This window comes from Semicossyphus pulcher, unplaced genomic scaffold (assembly GCF_022749685.1).
Source record: "Semicossyphus pulcher isolate SPU_LCO1_2020_fin unplaced genomic scaffold, fSemPul1.0.p SCAF_7, whole genome shotgun sequence".
Lineage (NCBI taxonomy): Eukaryota > Metazoa > Chordata > Actinopteri > Labriformes > Labridae > Semicossyphus > Semicossyphus pulcher.
In genome coordinates, this window is record NW_027211748.1 from 32,357,334 (window position 1) to 32,375,000 (window position 17,667).

The following is a 17,667-nucleotide window of genomic DNA, read 5'->3' on the forward strand; positions in this document are numbered from 1 at the left end:
GGGGCATGTTTGATTTAATTGTCACGATTCTGCTGACAGATGAAGAGAAAAGTATGTTTAATACCTGTGTTTAAGATGTCAGTAACATGGTGTATCACAGTGGAAACTGGGATGGATTTATAATTACTGTGTACTCTCCACTTCAGTTAACAAATATTCAATTTATCTGTACTCTGTAAATTGATAACTTTCTGAGTAGCTGAAATGTTACTCGAATAGTATAAAAAAGCATGCACAGATCCCAGATGCCCCAGTAATATATGTAGTGTTACTTGTTTTGTCTGACCAATAGTTCAAAGCCTTTGTTCAACATGTCTGATAACAATGCAGCTTCCAATGAGCAATGACTTGATGTTCACTTGTTTCACTGAACACAACTTAAAGTACTGTATTGCACTGAAGCCAAACCCTAGATTTAATTGCATAGTGTTACTTATTGTGTTACTTATTGTGTGTGTGTGTGTGTGTGTGTGCGCAGTAGTTCAGTGTGTCAGTGTTCATACTAGCAGCAGTGATGAGCAGCAGAAGCCGCAGGTCCTGGTGAGGTCTTTCAAACATGATACAAATACTTTGGTGCTTTAATATGTGATGCAGGGCTCCAGCTATCAATGATGTCCGTTATTCATTAATCGGGTGTTTTCTCAAAGATGATTCTCAATTGATGAAATGATGTTTGAGTCAAACCAGCGTGGTGTTTCCTGTCTCAGCACACTGAGTCGCTCCGGCTTTTTGCGGCGTAAAGGACTGGATGGACGGTTGTCCAGAGGCACTCTACAGAAGCCTGGATGGACAAAAGATGAGGTAATAATGCTCATCTTACTATTCAGGGCAATCTCAGAAACTGTGTATGTGTCCAGTGTGTCCTGGTCCTTCGAAGTAAAAGTCCTCCATGTGGAGTAGTAGGCTTTTGCTGTGAAGGAGCTGCATGTCCAAGATGAACACAAATATGATGAGTAGTTTTTTTGTCTGCAATTGTTCTTATCCTCCTCAGGATGAGCGGCTGCTCATGCTGGTGAAGGAGTTTGGATCAAACGGCTGGTCGTCAGTTTCTCTTCATTTTAAAGTAAGTGCTTTTATTTTGTATTTGAGAACGACATCCTGTTTCCTTTCAGATCAGCCCGAAAAAACCGACAATGTGTGAGAGAAAGCATTCATTTCATCCACTGATTATGTATTACTGCATGTAAACACACACAGCAACATATTAAACAACCCATTTGTGTCATGTCTGATCACCATGACTCAGCCTGCTCTCACAGGGCCTTTCTTTCAACACAAGCTTTAATTATCACAGTGAAACAAAACCCTGAAAGCTCAGGAGAAAAAGTTTCATGAATGTCCTCCCTTTGTCCTCACCAAGTCCTCACCAAGTCCTCACTGTGTGTCAGGGTCAGAGGTCAGATGTGGAGTGTCAGAGGAGATGGCAGCAGCTAAAGAATCCGGAGCTGGTTAAAGGTCCCTGGACTCAGGAGGAGGATGAGAGGGTGAATCACTCATAGTCCTAAAAACTACTGAACTAAACTACTCGAGTGAAATACTAACTCAGTTGTACTCCTATACTCAGTAAACTAAACTACACTATTGTTCTATACTACCACAACCTTATATTACTGCCAGACAGGGCAGCAGGCAGGCAGCTGCTACCTATAAGCTTTGTACTTGTGGTCTCAGCTCAGGACTGTTGGACTGACGGTTTTCATGTGTTGTCTTTATAGAGGTATAATATGTTGTGATGTCACTTCGTGTACAGCTCATAGATCTGGTGCAGAAGTACGGCGTGAAGCGATGGTCGCTTATTGCCAAACACCTGCACACTCGTAACGGGAAGCAGTGTCGCGAGCGCTGGCACAACCACCTGAACCCGGCGGTGAAGAAGAGCGGCTGGACTCTTGAGGAGGACCGCATCATCTGTGAGGCACACAGACAGCTGGGAAACCGCTGGGCCGACATCTCCAAACTGCTGCCCGGAAGGTACGCAGAGCACCAGGTGTCAGACCATGTGACTCTGCAGGACCTGAATCCTCCTGTGTTTGTTCTCAGGACAGATAACTCCATCAAAAACCACTGGAACTCCACCCTTAAGAGGAAGGTGGAGAGGGAGGGATACCTGCAGGTCTTGCACCTCTGCAGCTCCTCCATCACGTCCTCTAACACCTCCTCCTTCTCCATCAGACCGCCCAGCACAATCAACCTCCCCAACAAGGTCAGGCTCCACCCACCATCCATCGTGCGTCCATGATAACAGACATAATAATGTGATTCCTCCTCCAGCAGGCAGACAGTCTGTGCACTGTGAAGGATGAGTCCAGCTGCACCTCCAGCGATCAGAGCCTGTGCTGTCTCCATAGCAACCTGGCCCACCTGTGCTCCATCTGTGTCCCTGCCTCCACAGGTTACGACTCCTCTCTGAGCATGTGCGAGCTGACGGCCCCCACAGAGCTGATGGAAGCGGTACATCAGCTTTTATATCATTGGTTGGAAAACAGCTGAGGCTTTTATTTTGAAAAAGAGCTGCGTGGGTATTTTACAGCCCTTTGATTTGTCTCTCAGGCTTTCTAACCTCATTCGACTCTCACTTTTCTCTGCTGTCCTCTTGATAGTTCTCTGAAGATCACAAAGTATTTATTCATGTATGTTTCAAATGTGTTTATACTCTCACACAGCTTGCAGTATGTTCATCACTTTTAACAGGAAGTTACCTGTGAGCTGTTCTGCTGCATTGGAGTGATGAATCATGTAAATAGAGTTGTTTTTATTCAGTGGATTTTTAACTTCAAACATCACATTTACCTGGAAACTACAGGTATGATGTATGTGAGATGTCTCTGCTGCATCCTTCTCACCTGCTTTTTCTTCATCACCAGTCAGTTATCTTGTTTCATGTTAATGAACCGAGCCTGACCTCCTCACAGAACCCAGAGAGCTTGAGCCGCGGCCCACAGGAAGTGAGCTCAACACTCTCCACCTGCGTGTACAGAGACGAGGCCGACCCGTCAGTTATTGACCTGAGCAGGAGTTATGTAAGACAACCTGTCTGTCCGCCCTCCGCGTCACTCTTTATTTGCTCTGTTGTGATGTCCCATTCCTTACTCAGTCCCTTCACTACCAGAGCCGCAGCTAACATTAGCATTAGCATTTTAATTAAGGCCAATTCCACATGTCCTCACAGTATAACACAGAACCAGGTCACATGTTCTTCTCTCTTCAATCTGAGCTGTAGATACTGCACACTTCAATAGACAGCAGAGGAGTGTGTGTAAACCTGTCCATATGTGACGTGTGTGAGCAGAGACAGGTTACACACTGAACTGTGTCTGATACAGAGCCTCTACATGTGATGTTCAACAAGGAGGGCTGATTATGCTTCACACTGGTCACCTGTGTACATCTGGAGGAGTCAGACATTTGGTCAGTAGGAGGCATCCTCATGAAGCCATGAAGGGAACAGAAACAAGCATCTGTGTACCATAAACCTGATCCGTCTCTTGGTGCCAAACAGTTCAGTTTCAGTATTTGGGATGTAAATGAATTTATCTGAGTTGGCTCTAATTTAACCGTATCTGAACACGGTTCTGTTATTATCAGTTCTGTTATAAAGATTATTACATATTTACAGTCTATGGTTATAGTATAATATATGTAGTATGTGTCCACGGCGGAGGAAGAAGACACATCTCTGCAGAAGAGGTGACGGCTCGGCCGCTGACCTCTGTGTGTAACTCACCTGTGTGTTGTGTGTGAAGGTTGCAGGTCTGAAGGAGCAGCTGCTGAACAGTGAGGGAGGAGCCTCCATCACAGACTCCACCTTCTCCTGGACCAGGAGCGTCACGCAGGGAGCTCTGAGCTTCTCCCCCTCTGAGGTCAGCCCCCCCCCCCTGCTGTTCTCACCTGTATTAAGCACTCAGATCTCACCTCCTCCTCCACCTGTGTGCCAAACATTTGGCTCCAACCACCTTCATCATTTACATCAACTGATACAGCAACTGTGATTCAGACTGCAGACAGACAGGCAGGGAGAGAGACAGACAGGGAGAGATACAGGCAGGCAGAGATACAGACAGGCAGAGATACAGACAGGGAGAGATAAAGGCAGGGAGAGAGACAGGCAGGGAGAGATAAAGGCAGGGAGAGAGACAGACAGGGAGAGATACAGACAGGCAGAGATACAGACAGGGAGAGATAAAGGCAGGGAGAGAGACAGACAGGGAGAGATAAAGGCAGGGAGAGAGACAGACAGGGAGAGATACAGACAGGCAGAGATACAGACAGGGAGAGATAAAGGCAGGGAGAGAGACAGACAGGGAGAGATACAGGCAGGCAGAGATACAGACAGGCAGAGATACAGACAGGGAGAGATAAAGGCAGGGAGAGAGACAGGCAGGGAGAGATAAAGGCAGGGAGAGAGACAGACAGGCAGAGATACAGACAGGGAGAGATAAAGGCAGGGAGAGAGACAGACAGGGAGAGATAAAGGCAGGGAGAGAGACAGACAGGGAGAGATACAGACAGGCAGAGATACAGACAGGGAGAGATAAAGGCAGGGAGAGAGACAGACAGGGAGAGATAAAGGCAGGGAGAGAGACAGACAGAGATACAGACAGGCAGAGATACAGACAGGCAGAGATACAGACAGGCAGAGATACAGACAGGGAGAGATAAAGGCAGGGAGAGAGACAGGCAGGGAGAGATACAGGCAGGGAGAGATACAGACAGGGAGAGAGACAGACAGGGAGAGAGACAGACAGGGAGAGAGACAGACGGAGAAAGACAGGCAGGGAGAGAGACAGACAGGGAGAGAGACGGGCAGGGAGAAAGACGGGCAGGGAGAGAGACAGACGGAGAGAGACAGGCAGGGAGAGAGACAGACAGGGAGAGAGACAGGCAGGAAGAGAGACAGGCAGGGAGAGAGACAGGCAGGGACAGAGACAGGCAGGGAGAGAGACAGACAGGGAGAGAGACAGACAGGGAGAGAGACAGACAGGGAGAGAGACAGGCAGGGACAGAGACAGGCAGGGAGAGAGACAGACAGGGAGAGAGACAGACAGGGAGAGAGAGACAGAGGAAGCAGGTGATGTGGACAGACGTGTTGACACATGTTCCTCTCCTTGACACTGGCTGTTTGAGCTCCACAGCAGGCTGGAGTCAACACACACTGATCTGTGTTACAGAAGTGCCTGTCTGTCTGTCTCTCTCCCTGTCTGTCTCTGTCTGTCTCTCTCCCTGTCTGTCTCTGTCTGTCTCTCTGTCTGTCTGTCTGTCTCTCTGTCTGTCTGTCTGTCTCTCTCCCTGTCTGTCTGTCTGTCTCTCTCCCTGTCTGTCTCTGTCTGTCTCTCTCCCTGTCTCTCTCTCCCTGTCTGTCTCTCCCTGTCTGTCTCTCTGCCTGTCTGTCTGTCTGTCTCTCTCTCTCTCCCTGTCTCTCCGTTTCCGGTGTGTGAGCGTGGTGGTGGAGGAGTGTGAGTGGCGCGGAGAATTCGAATGGTTTCTTTCACCTGGTTTCTGGTTTCAGTGTTCTGCTGTATGTGCGTGATCAGGTAAGAGTATTTCTATTCAATCTTTTTGCGGACTGTTCCCAGATTGATCTGCTGGGTTTGAGTGTTTGTTTTGGAGGAATGGCGTCCGCCGAGACGCCACCTCCGTCTATCCGGCAGGGAGTCCGGATAGTCCCCCCAGACGTGAGTGTGTCTGTGGCGGAAGTTCTGCTGGCTGTGGGAGAGCAGGTGGGACATGACAACCTGTGCTTTGCCTCCCGCATGAATAAAGGTGTGGTGGTGTTTATGAAGACGGAGCCGCTGGTCTTTAAACTCATCGAGAGTGGCGTGGTGGGACTTCCGGTGTAGCATGCCAGCGTGCTAGACGGTCTCCTCCCAGCTCCTGCTGAAATATATTTTATTGGTGCTTTTGCAAACTTTTACCAAATTATCTTTACCCCAAAGTTGGAAGAGACTTGAGAGTCTGGAAATATGCCAGAAACGAGACAGAAGACTAAAGATACGCACTCCACGGCTGACTCCGATTCCACGGCTAAGCTAGCTAACCAACCTAGCTTGTGCTCCCCCCTACCCACGGTCATGGACGCCGCTGCTGATTTTCAAGCCGCCATCGACAAATTGAAAAACGAGAACCTCGAGTCACTTGCAAACTTTCAGAAAGAGTGTGGCGCTGCTATTTCAGCTCTACAGCGGACGGTTGATGTTCACGGAAAAAAGATTCAAGATGTGGAGGAGTCCCTAACCGACACTTGTGACCAGCTCGCAGGGCTAGGTGAGACGGTAGCTCGGCTAACGAAGGAAAACGAGGCCATGAAGAAACAACTTGACTACCTGAGCAATTACACACGAAGAGAGAATATCCACATTATCGGCCTGCCCGAATCTGTGGAGATGCCTAAACCGGCTGATTTTGTGTGTAACCTCCTCCGTGAAGTTTTTGGCCCCAATGCCTTTGAAATGCCCATTATCATTGACCGCGTCCACCGAACCGCCTGACCCAAACCACCAGCTGACGCCAAGCCAAGACCACTTCTGGTTCGGATGCACAGCTACAGAGTACGCGAATTGGTGCTGCGTCTCGCCAGCTGCCACGAGGGGCCGATTCTGTACCGAGACAAGCGGATCCACTTTTTCCCTGATGTCAGCCCGGAGGTAGCATGGCTCCGCACCGCGTTTACCGGCGTGAATCGCAGACTTCACCAGGCTAACATCACCTTCCGTCTCTACCATCCCGCCCGTCTGGTTTTCATGTGGGACAACCAGAAGGTGAGCTTCACCGAGCCGTCAGAGGCTCTCAGCTTCATTGACCGACATATGCCAGCGACCTCCGGTGACTCCACCAGCGCAGCTGACACTTGACTTCTCAGTAGCGGTGAGCTAACATGGTTTAACCAAGTCCGTTTGACACCCGGATGGCGTTTTGTGGCACATGACTGTTTGTGTAGGCTTAAAACGTATATATAAACCTCCTGTCGGACTTCCACCTCAGTCGGGCTGCACGAATAACTGTCGATGGGTTATTCCCCCTCAATGACTTGGGTTAGCCGTGTTACAGTTTGTTAAAAGCGACCCATTCTGTGTCAGCTGTTAATAGTGTTTGTTTTCTCTCACCTCTATATATTTACTTTTGAGTTCTGATTTTGGTCTTCAATGATCTTGATTTGTTATTTGTCTCTGGTTTAAAGATCTAGCTAATTTTCTAAAACATTAGTCATATATGTATATATATATATATATAAAAGTTTGCTACTTTTCTGTTTGTTTTCTATTTAGCCGGGATGCTGCTAAATGGACATCGCAGTATGTATATACATACAGTTACGAAGTGTTGTAGGGTAGGTTGCCTTCATCCCATTTGTAGGGGGTTAAGTGCATTCACGTCATGTTTTTTCGTGTTTGGTTCTCCTTATACCTATTTTTTTCCCTTTTTTCTTTTGTTGTGTTTCTTGTTGTTGCGTCTCTGTCCACCCCCCTCCTCCCCACCCCACCCTGCCCCACAGGTCCAGTTACAGCTGCTTCCTCACTTCGGTGAAAGGTAATTGCACCAATGAGCTCTCTCTCTAGGAAACATACGAATCTGATCAGCTGGAATGTGAACGGTCTGAACAATCCCGTTAAAAGAAAGCGTGTACTTGACCTTCTTCAACACCTGGAAACAGGCATTGCCTTTTTGCAAGAGACACATCTTCGTACATTAGACCACTTAAGGATCGGGAAGGGGTGGGTGGGGCAGATGTTCCACTCTAACTTTCATTCTAAAAGCAGAGGTACTGCAATCCTCATCCATAAAGATGTTCCTTTTTCTGTATCCAGCGTCACTTCGGACCCTAATGGTCGCTATGTGATGGTCTTTGGCACCCTGTATAATACAGCCCTTGCACTGGTTAACATCTATGCCCCTAACTGGGATGATGTTAATTTTTTCAATAACCTCTTTAGTTCTATACCAAATTTAGACACGCACCATCTAATCCTTGGCGGTGATTTTAATTTAGTTCTAGACCCTGTCCGTGATCGTTCCTCCAATAAACCATATCCTGCCTCTAAATCATCTAAGGTAGTTAAATCATTCCTTCTGACCTATAATTATGTGGACCCTTGGCTTTTCAAATTCCCTACCTCCAGATCCTACTCTTTCTTTTCTTCTGTACATAATTCATTTTCACGGATTGATCATTTCTTTATTGATGCTTTTTTACTGGGTTCTGTTAGAGCTTGTGATTACCATGGTATTGTTGTTTCGGACCACTCACCACTCAAACTTGAGCTCGCTTTACAGGAAAGACCCCCATATAGGTCGTGGCGCTTTAATCCTCTTCTCCTCTCCAACCCCGAGTTTGTCACCTATGTCTCAAACCAAATTGACACATTTCTTTTGACTAATCCTGTGGCTGATACCTCTTCATCTATCCGCTGGGAAGCTCTGAAGGCTTTTCTGCGGGGACAAATAATTTCTTATACATCCCATGTAAATAAGCTTCGCAAAAGTAGAATCTCTGACTTCACTTCCTCCATTCTCCGTCTAGATCAGCAATATGCAGTAAACCCTACTCCCGAACTCCTTAAAGATAGGATCGCTTTACAAACAGAGTTTGACCTCTTAACAACTCAGCGTGCGGAGGAGTCACTACTTAAGTCCCGCCATAAATTGTATGAAGACGGGGATAGACCCACTAGACTTTTAGCCCATCAGCTTCGTCAAAAAGCTGCCTCTCACACCATTCCTTCTATAAAAACTGTCTCCGGCTCTATCACTTCTGATCACAAGCTCATCAACGATGAGTTCAAAACATTTTACTCAAGTCTCTACGCTTCTGAATCTCAGCTTAACCCAGACCAGTTTGTTGATTTTTTCAATAATTTGAATATTCCCAAAGTAAGCCCTGAGGATGTTTTGTTCCTTGAAGAAACTATCACCCCCGAATTTATAAAAACATCTATTGCTTCTATGCAAAGCGCGAAGGCTGCAGGGCCGGACGGCTTTCCAGCCGACTTTTATAAAAAATTTCAGACAAATTAGTACCCCTTTTGCATGCGATGTATACCGAATCCTTTCAAACAAAAACTCTTCCTCCGACTTTATATCACGCCACCATTTCGCTCCTTTTGAAAAAGGACAAGGATCCCCAGTGCTGCTCTTCTTTTCGACCTATAAGCCTCCTTAATCAGGATTTTAAGATTCTAGCTAAAGCCCTGGGTCTCCGTTTGGAGAAGATTCTTCCCTCCATCATTTCTAATGATCAAACTGGTTTTATCCGCGGTAGACAGTCATTCTGTAATGTACGACGACTGCTCAATATCTTGCATACTCCTTCCCAACATTTAGGTGCTGAGGCTGTGATTTCGCTAGATGCGGAAAACGCTTTTGATCGTGTCGAATGGGATTACCTTTTCTTTGCTTTAGAGAAGTTTGGTTTCAGTCAAAATTTCATTTCTTGGATCAGGCTTTTATATGCATCACCCATGGCTTCTGTACTTACTAATTATCAAGTGTCTGACCATTTCCATCTAGGTAGAGGCACAAGACAGGGGTGTCCTTTAAGTCTCCTCCTGTTTTCGATTGCTATTGAGCCTCTCGCCATAGCTTTGAGACAAGATGATAGGATAGAGGGAATCATTCGGGGCGGTCAGACGCATAAGGTCTCCCTCTATGCGGATGACCTCCTTCTTTTTCTCTCCGACCCTGATACCACTCTCCCTCATGTCTTATCTCTGCTCAGTTCTTTCGGGGCCATCTCAGGGTACAAACTCAATCTGAATAAGAGCGAATATTTTCCCATAACACCCTCCCCCCTTCGGCAAATTGATATACCGTTTAAGATTGTAAAGGACTCATTTAAATATCTTGGTGTGACTATCACTCGGACATACTCAAAACTATTTCAGGCTAATTTTGCTCCTCTTCTTGAGCGCTGTAAAGCCGACTTTGCACGATGGGCGGCCCTTCCTCTTTCTCTAATTGGCAAACTTAATTCAGTGAAGATGAACATTCTCCCTAAATTTCTTTATTTTTTTCAATGTCTTTCCATTTTTATTACTTGCTCATTCTTTAAAACTTTACAACGACTAATTTCTGACTTTATCTGGGCGGGTAAACATGCACGCATACGTAAAGAGTTCCTTGAGAGACCCAAGCGGCTTGGGGGCCTTTCTGCCCCTAATTTTCAACTATACTACTGGGCGTCGAACTTGGCCAACATGTCTTTCTGGCTTTTATCTTCTGACAGTGCAAACTGTCCAGCATGGGTTAATATTGAGGCCTCCCTTTGTCATCCGTACTCCCTCTCTGCTCTCTTAGGTGCATCGCTCCCACTTCCAGTTTCAATCCCCAAACATAATGTTGTTGTGTGGCATTCTTTGAGAATTTTGAAACAATTTAAAGTTTCCTTTGGCCTGCAGAGCATCTCTCTTTTCTCCCCGCTCTCTTACAACCCCTTATTCCCCCCTTCTAGCCATTCCTCTGCTTTTAAAATCTGGCATGATAAGGGCATCCAAAAACTGGAGCACCTGTACATAGATGGTGTCTTTGCCAGTTTCACACAACTTAAAGAAAAATTTGTTCTCCCACGTTCTCCTTTTTTTCAGTACTTGCAGGTGAGGGACTTTATTAGGAAGAAGTTCCCAGATTTTCCCTCTCTCCCGCCTAAAACTCATCTGGATCATATTATTAACATGCTTTTACACTCTCAAAGGGGGAGGCTGGCCAGGGTTTATGAATACATAATTTCAATTAACTTGCCCTCTCTAACTATTATAAAACAGCACTGGGAGGAGGAGCTTGGCTTTGACATCTCGGATGACATTTGGGATGCAGCCTTGGATCGTGTACACTCTTCTTCCATATGTGCACGTCACAGTCTTATCCAGTTCAAGGTATTGCACCGCTTACATTATTGTAAGACTGCCCTGAGAAAAATTTACCCAGACATTGACCCCGTGTGACAGATGCAAAATTCTTCCTGCGACTTTATACCATATGTTCTGGGGTTGCCCTGAACTAGATCGATTCTGGTCCTCTTTTTTTGATTTATTTTCTAAAATATTTTAAAAAACTGTTACTCACTGTCCCCTTATGGCCATTTTTAGGGTAACCTCAGGAAACATATCCTTGACCTCCTGTCAGCGCAAGGCTTTGGCATTCTCCTCCTTACTAGCGCGGCGGTTGATTTTGCTAAATTGGAAAAATTCTGCCCCACCCACCCACACACATCTCATCAAGAGTATCATGTGTAATCTCAAATTAGAAAAGATCAGGTATACTGTTAATGGTGCTCTTCAGAACTTCCATGGGACGTGGGATGGCTTTGTTGAATTTGTGAAGCGGTTAGATGGACTATAGTTGGAGTGATAGGCTTTCAGCGGACCCACTGTAGCTATGCCCTAGCTGAGGACGAGTGATTGAATGCATAACTGGACCCCCCCACCCCCAGTCCTTCCCCTCCTGTCTTTGTTGTCCCTTCCTGTGTGTTTGTATTTGTGTCTTTTTTGTTGTTGTTGTTTGTTTGTTTGTGTTTGTTTGTTTTACTTTTATTTCATTTTCCTTTTTTTTCTTATTTCTTTCTTATGGTTATTTTATTTAACTTGCATTGTTTTGGTATGATTTGATTCTGTATGATCTTGGCATAGTTTTTACTTAGATATTTACAGATTTGTTTATTTTACTTATTTATTTGAAGTGTTGAAGTGAATCCCTTGTGCCCTGACATTCGCTGTTGAAATGCATCCAAGGAAAACTCAATAAAAAGAATTTTGAAAGAGAGTGGCGTGGTGCTCCGTGATTTGTTTGTACAGGTGTCCCCGCTGTCAGTGCCCTCCACGCGGATCACCGTCTCCGGTGTTCCGCCGTTCATACCGAATGAGCTGCTGGAGCACGAGCTCCGCAGGTTTGGAAAGTTCGCTAGCGGCTTTAAAACTGTGAGTTTGGGATGTAAAGATCCCAAACTGAAGCATGTACAGTCTCTGAGGAGACAGGTGTTTATGTTTTTGGACTCCCCCACACACACTCTGGAGGTGTCCTTCAGAGTGAAACTGCGCGTATATGGTGTACGCCAGCTCAGGGAGCATGAAGTGTTTTGAGTGTGGGTTATGTAGGACATAAACGCTTTGCATGTCCACACAAGCAGAAGCAGGCTGCTAACGCTGCTGATCCATTTGGCGACCTGTTTCGGGCTGTCGCCGCGTCCGAGCGCGGAGGCTCGGCTGCGGCTGCACCCGCTGCTGGGGCGGCAACGGGTGCAGAAGTGGATTATGCTCCTCATGCTGCTGTTAACTCTGAATCATTTAGTGTAAATGATGAGTCAATGAGAGAGGCTGTAGAGATGCAGGTGTGTGCAGCAGATGATGTTCAGTCAGGTGAGTTTAGTGATGTGTCTGTAGCTGCTGTAAACCTGAGCAGCTCTCAGTCTGCAGCAGATAATGTTCAGTCAGGTAAGTTTAGTGATGTGTCTGTAGCTGCTGTAAACCTGAGCAGCTCTCAGTCTGCAGCAGCTGAAGGTGAATCCCACCTTAATGATGAGGAGGCAGCTCCCGTCAGCACAGGAGGTGTTCAGACAGGGTGTAGTCAGGCTTCATGTGATGGAGAGGACATGGAGGAGGACTAGGACTCTGATAACACTGAAACCTCTAACAGAGGCACAGACCTCTATACATTAGGGGAAATAAATAGTTTCATGGATGAAACATTTAATAAAAAAGCTGTGAAGGTGAGTGATTACTTCAGTGACACAGAGAAATGTATTAAATCAGTCATCACTCTGAAGAAACAGGTAGGTTTTGACCTCCTGGACGAAAAGAAAAGGTTCAGACTAAAGAAACACATCACTAATCTGAGAAAAGTAAAGAGTAAAACGGTCCGTAAATCTCGAAGATAAAATGATCATGCATCACAAGGTGTTTCTTCTTTACAGTTGTTTGCTTGTTTCTGTCTGTCTGCTCTTTCTGTCTCTTTTTTCTATGGGGAGCCTTAGAGTAGGATCTCTTAACATTAATGGTGGGAGAGACAGACATAAAAGAGCTCTGATATCTGAGGTCTGTGCTCAGAAGAGGATTGATGTGCTGTTCCTGCAGGACACACACAGCGATCCATCTGATGAGACAGACTGGGCTTTATGGTGGGACGGTTCCTGTAAGCTCAGCCATGGCACTAACGTCAGTGCAGGTGTGGCTGTTTTATTCAAAGCCTCTGCTAATGCTAAGGTGCTATCCTGCAGTGAGGTGGTGCAGGGCCGCCTGCTGGTGGTCAGAGCAGAGATAGAGGACTCTGTGTTTGTTTTTGTAAATGTTTATGCCCCAAACATAACACACTCTCTGTTAAAAAACGAGCTGATGGCTTTCCATCAGGACCAAATTATCATCGGGGGGGATTTTAACTGCACTTTAGACTTCACCATAGACAGGATAGGAGAGGAACCTCACCCACAATCATCCCCGTCTCTGAGCTCTGTCATCTCCCACTGCGATCTGTTAGACACCTTCAGAATCAAACACCCTCAATCCAGACAGTACACATGGGTCAGAGTCCACGACAACACAGTCCGTGCAGCCAGACTCGACCGGTTCTACATCTCTAAAACCCTCAGCCCCAAACTGGTTCAGTGCCACCATCAACCCGGTCGGCTTCACGGATCACCACTTTGTTAGCTTTGAGCTAGCTCTGTCTCCAGGTCAGAGGGTGAAGTCCTGCTGGCATTTTAATAACAAACTGCTTCAGGACAGTGCTTTCTGTCAGAGCTTTGAGGGGTTCTGGGAGCAGTGGCAGAAGAAGAAAGCTGACTTTGGTTCCTTGAAGCTGTTCCTAGGAGCTCCTGGAGGGTCTTCCTCAGCTCAGCGCGGAGGAAGCAGCTGCTCTGGACACCGAGCTGACTCTGCAGGAGCTGACTGTAGCTGTGGGTCAGATGGCTTCAGGTCGAGCCCCTGGGATTGACGGGCTGTCTGCTGACTTTTTCAAATGTTTCTGGAACATTGTTGGAGCTGATCTCCATGCTGTGCTGCTCGAGAGTTTGAGGACAGGATCTCTCCCGGTGTCCTGTCAGAGGGCAGTACTCTCCTTGCTGCCAAAGAAAGGAGATCTGGCACTTTTCAAAAAACTGGAGGCCAGTAGCCCTCTTATGCACGGACTACAAAATACTGTCGAGAGCTCTGTCCAACAGACTGAGAGACTTTGTGGGTAACATCGTTCACCTGGATCAGAGCTACTGTGTCCCGGACAGAACGATTATGGACAATGTTTTTCTGATCAGGGATGTGATTGTTGTGTGTATGATGTAAATGTTGGGATTGTGTCTTTGGATCAGGAGAAGGCGTTTGACCGGGTGGACCACTCTTATTTGTTTTCTGCACTCAGGGGTTTTGGTTTTGGTGACGGGTTTGTATCGTGGCTTGGTTTGTTGTACAGGGGTGCACAGTGTTTGGTGAAGATGGGGGCAGGGTTGAGCCGGCCAATCCCTCTACAGCGAGGGATCAGGCAGGGCTGCCCCATCTCTGGCCAGTTATATAGCTTAGCTATTGAGCCCTTGCTGTGCAGGTTGAGGGGTCGGCTCAGCGGGTTCTCTCTACCCGGGTCCTGTGGTGTTGAGCGTCCCCTTACAGTCTCTGCTTATGCAGATGACATAAACATCTTCATCTGCGGCCGGGGGGATGTTCAGTGTCTGCAGGACACCCTGTCCCTGTATGAGAGGGCAACATCTGCACGGGTGAACTGGGCTAAGAGCGAGGCTTTGTTGTTGGGTCAGTGGAGGGATCAGGCAGTGCCCAGTCTGCCTGGCGGTCTTGAGTGGGGGAGGGAGGGGCTGAAGGTGTTGGGGGTATTTTTGGGCACTGAAGGGTTTCAGAGACAGAACTGGGAAGGATTAAAGGAGAAAGTGTGTGCACGGTTGTCTAAATGGAAATGCTTGCTGCCGCAGTTGTCGTATAGGGGAAGAGTCCTGGTCGCCAATAACTTGGTCGCCTCGACTCTCTGGCACAGACTCGTGGCTCTGACACCACCAGCAGGATTGATGGAGGACATACAGAGGACAATAGTGGACTTTTTCTGGTCTGGTAACCACTGGATCAGGGCAGCAGCTCTTTATCTGCCAGTGGATGAAGGTGGGCAGGGGCTCATCAGCATCAAGGCCAAGATTGCCTCCTTCAGACTGTTCACAGCACAAAGGCTGCTCTATAACTGTGGTCCCAGTTGGCTGGATACAGCTCAGCTGCTGCTGAGGAGAGCTGGACGTTTTGGATACGGTAAACAGCTGTTCCTGCTGCAGCCTGAGGGCTTGGACCTTCCTGGTCTGACGCCGTTCTACAGCTCAGTACTGCAGGCATGGCGGATGGTTACGGTTTCTCATGTGGCTGAGGAGACTGCGGGCATGTGGTTGTTCAAGGAACCCCTGTTTTTCAACGGCTTCATCAGGACTCAAACCCTTCAGTCAGCCACCCTGCGGTCCAGCCTCAGGGGGGCGGACTGCACCAAACTTGGTCACCTGATGAGGATGACATCTACCTCTGTGGACTTGTTTAGAGAGAAGACCAACATCACATCCACCAGACTGGTCCACAGGTCCGCAACCTCTGAGGACCTTTGTGAGGAACCGGACTCTGTGTGGCCAGTGGTCTGAGGGCAGCGAGTATGGTTTTCCCTCCCTGTCTATTGCCCCAGCCGTGGGGGGGTGGCAGGAGGGGGCTGGTCAGCTGCTGTCCCTCAGAACCCCTCTCCTGGACAGGTTCCAGGACGCAGGGAAGAAGGCCCTCTACCAGGTGTGCGTCAAGGTCCTCCATGTCCGGTCCTTGTCAGGGATGAGAGAGTCGAGGTGGGCTGAGTTCTTTGGTCCAGACGTTTCCCCAAAAGGCAGCTGGCGGTCCCTGTACAAGCTGCCCGTTGAAAAGCGGACAGCTGACCTCCAGTGGAGGATTGTACACAGGGCAATAGCTACGAACAGATACAGAGCACACATTGATCCTGGGGTGGGAGAGGGCTGTTTGTTCTGTCCTCAGACTGAAACCTTGTGTCATTTATTTGTTGAGTGTCCGAGGCTCGCTCCTCTGTTTGGCCTGTTAAAACAATGGTTTCAGGCTCTCGGGGAGACGTTTTCTATTGTTTTGTTTGTGTTTGGAACGAGATACTCGGTCAAAAAAAAGAGTATTCACACTCTGATGAACTTCATCTCTGGTTCTGCTAAGTTGGCCATTTGGCTAACAAGGAAGAACCAGGCCCTGGGAGTCGGAAGCGTGCAGCCGGTGCCGGTCCTACAGGGTCTGTTGAAGGCCCGGCTGAATGTTGAGTTTTTGTATTATAAAATGACGAACAGACTGCAGACTTTTAGCCAAGTATGGGCCGTTGCAGATGTTCTCTGCTCTCTGAGGGGTGATGGAGAACTTGTTGTGAATATGTAATTTTTTTGCTGATGAACATTTTGTTGGTGTCTTTTTGGTTTTTCTTTGATTGTGTGAGTTAAGAGACATTTAGTCTCTTTTTTATTATTGTTGTACATTTATGAGTTTTCCCTTTGAAAATAAAGGATGTTTTAAAACTCAAACTCTCCCTGTCTCTCTCTCCCTATCTGTCTGTCTGCCTGTCTGTCTGTCTGTCTCTGTCTGTCTCTCTCTGTCTGTCTCTCTCTCTCCCTGTCTCTCTCTCTCCCTGTCTCTCTCTCTGCCTGTCTCTCTCTCCCTGTCTCTCTCTCTGCCTGTCTCTCTCTCCCTGTCTGTCTCTCTGCCTGTCTCTCTCCCTGTCTCTCTCTCTGCCTGTCTGTCTCTCTGTCCCTCTCTCTGCCTGTCTGTCTCTCTCTCTCTCTCTCTCCCTGTCTGTCTCTCTGCCTGTCTGTCTCTCTCCAGTTCTTCAGTCTGTGTGGTGTTGAGGATCTGAAGTTACAGCGTCCGTCTCTCACCTCCACCCCCGTCTGTTCGCTCAAACACTCCACCAACACCAAACAGGACGAGTCCTGTCTGCACTGCAGCCACAAGCACAGCAGCCAGTAAGTCAGGGAGGGGTCAGAGGTCAGAGGTCTGTTTTTAAACCTGAACCCTCTTTGTACAAATTTTAGGCTCTGAATGACTGACAGGTACACTGCAGCAGTGAAACAGGCTGTAATGGCTGCAACATAATCCTTGATGGGTCAAAGGTCGTCCACTAAAAGTTCTTGTTGTTTCCACTGACAGGCTCAGATTGTTATTCTAAGTGTGTGACAACATGACAGAAAGGATCCCTACAGAGATAGACCTTTTTGTTACAGAGGAAGATGATTGTTTTAACCACACACAGACGTTACATCGCTCTCTGCACACACACCAGACTCCATTCAGAAAAACACTGATTTAAGCTCACAGAGAACAGGAGCTGCTGCTCTGCATCTGCTTCCATCAGTTACATGTTTATCTGAAGCTGAAGTGATCTGTTGTGTTCAGGACGCCTGCAGAGATCAGAGAGAGGATCAGAGTGATGTGGATGTCTGCTCCTCAAACACCAACACCTCTGAAGGGCAGCAGCCAGGACGAGGTGAAAATAAACTGCACCTTGGTGTTCTCAGCTTTTGTTCACATCCAGACTGAAGGTTTGCTCCTGACTTCTCTGGTAACTCAGGCGTGTTTGTGGTTCAGGTGTTGAGCAGTATGATGACTGTGACGTGGGAGGAGCCGAGGGTCGATCCTGACAGTCAACAGTCCAGCAGCAGCTCTGAGGTCAGACACACACACGTGT

The 17,667-nt window shown here is 47.4% G+C and overlaps 1 protein-coding gene across 1 annotated transcript in view; it reads left to right on the forward strand.

The window, feature by feature from the left end:
- The first annotated feature begins 807 nt into the window (after positions 1 to 807).
- LOC138611630 (transcriptional activator Myb-like) overlaps positions 808 to 17,667 on the forward strand; it is a 19,775-nt gene continuing 2,915 nt past the window's right edge. Inside the window, exons 1-12 of the mRNA XM_069684804.1 lie at positions 808 to 876; positions 992 to 1,063; positions 1,389 to 1,484; positions 1,585 to 1,601; positions 1,732 to 1,971; positions 2,041 to 2,203; positions 2,275 to 2,451; positions 2,913 to 3,020; positions 3,744 to 3,860; positions 16,806 to 16,945; positions 17,376 to 17,489; positions 17,576 to 17,648. Of these exons, the coding sequence (XP_069540905.1) occupies positions 808 to 876; positions 992 to 1,063; positions 1,389 to 1,484; positions 1,585 to 1,601; positions 1,732 to 1,971; positions 2,041 to 2,203; positions 2,275 to 2,451; positions 2,913 to 3,020; positions 3,744 to 3,860; positions 16,806 to 16,945; positions 17,376 to 17,489; positions 17,576 to 17,648 (1,386 nt within the window). The remainder of the gene's footprint in view (positions 877 to 991; positions 1,064 to 1,388; positions 1,485 to 1,584; positions 1,602 to 1,731; positions 1,972 to 2,040; positions 2,204 to 2,274; positions 2,452 to 2,912; positions 3,021 to 3,743; positions 3,861 to 16,805; positions 16,946 to 17,375; positions 17,490 to 17,575; positions 17,649 to 17,667) is intronic.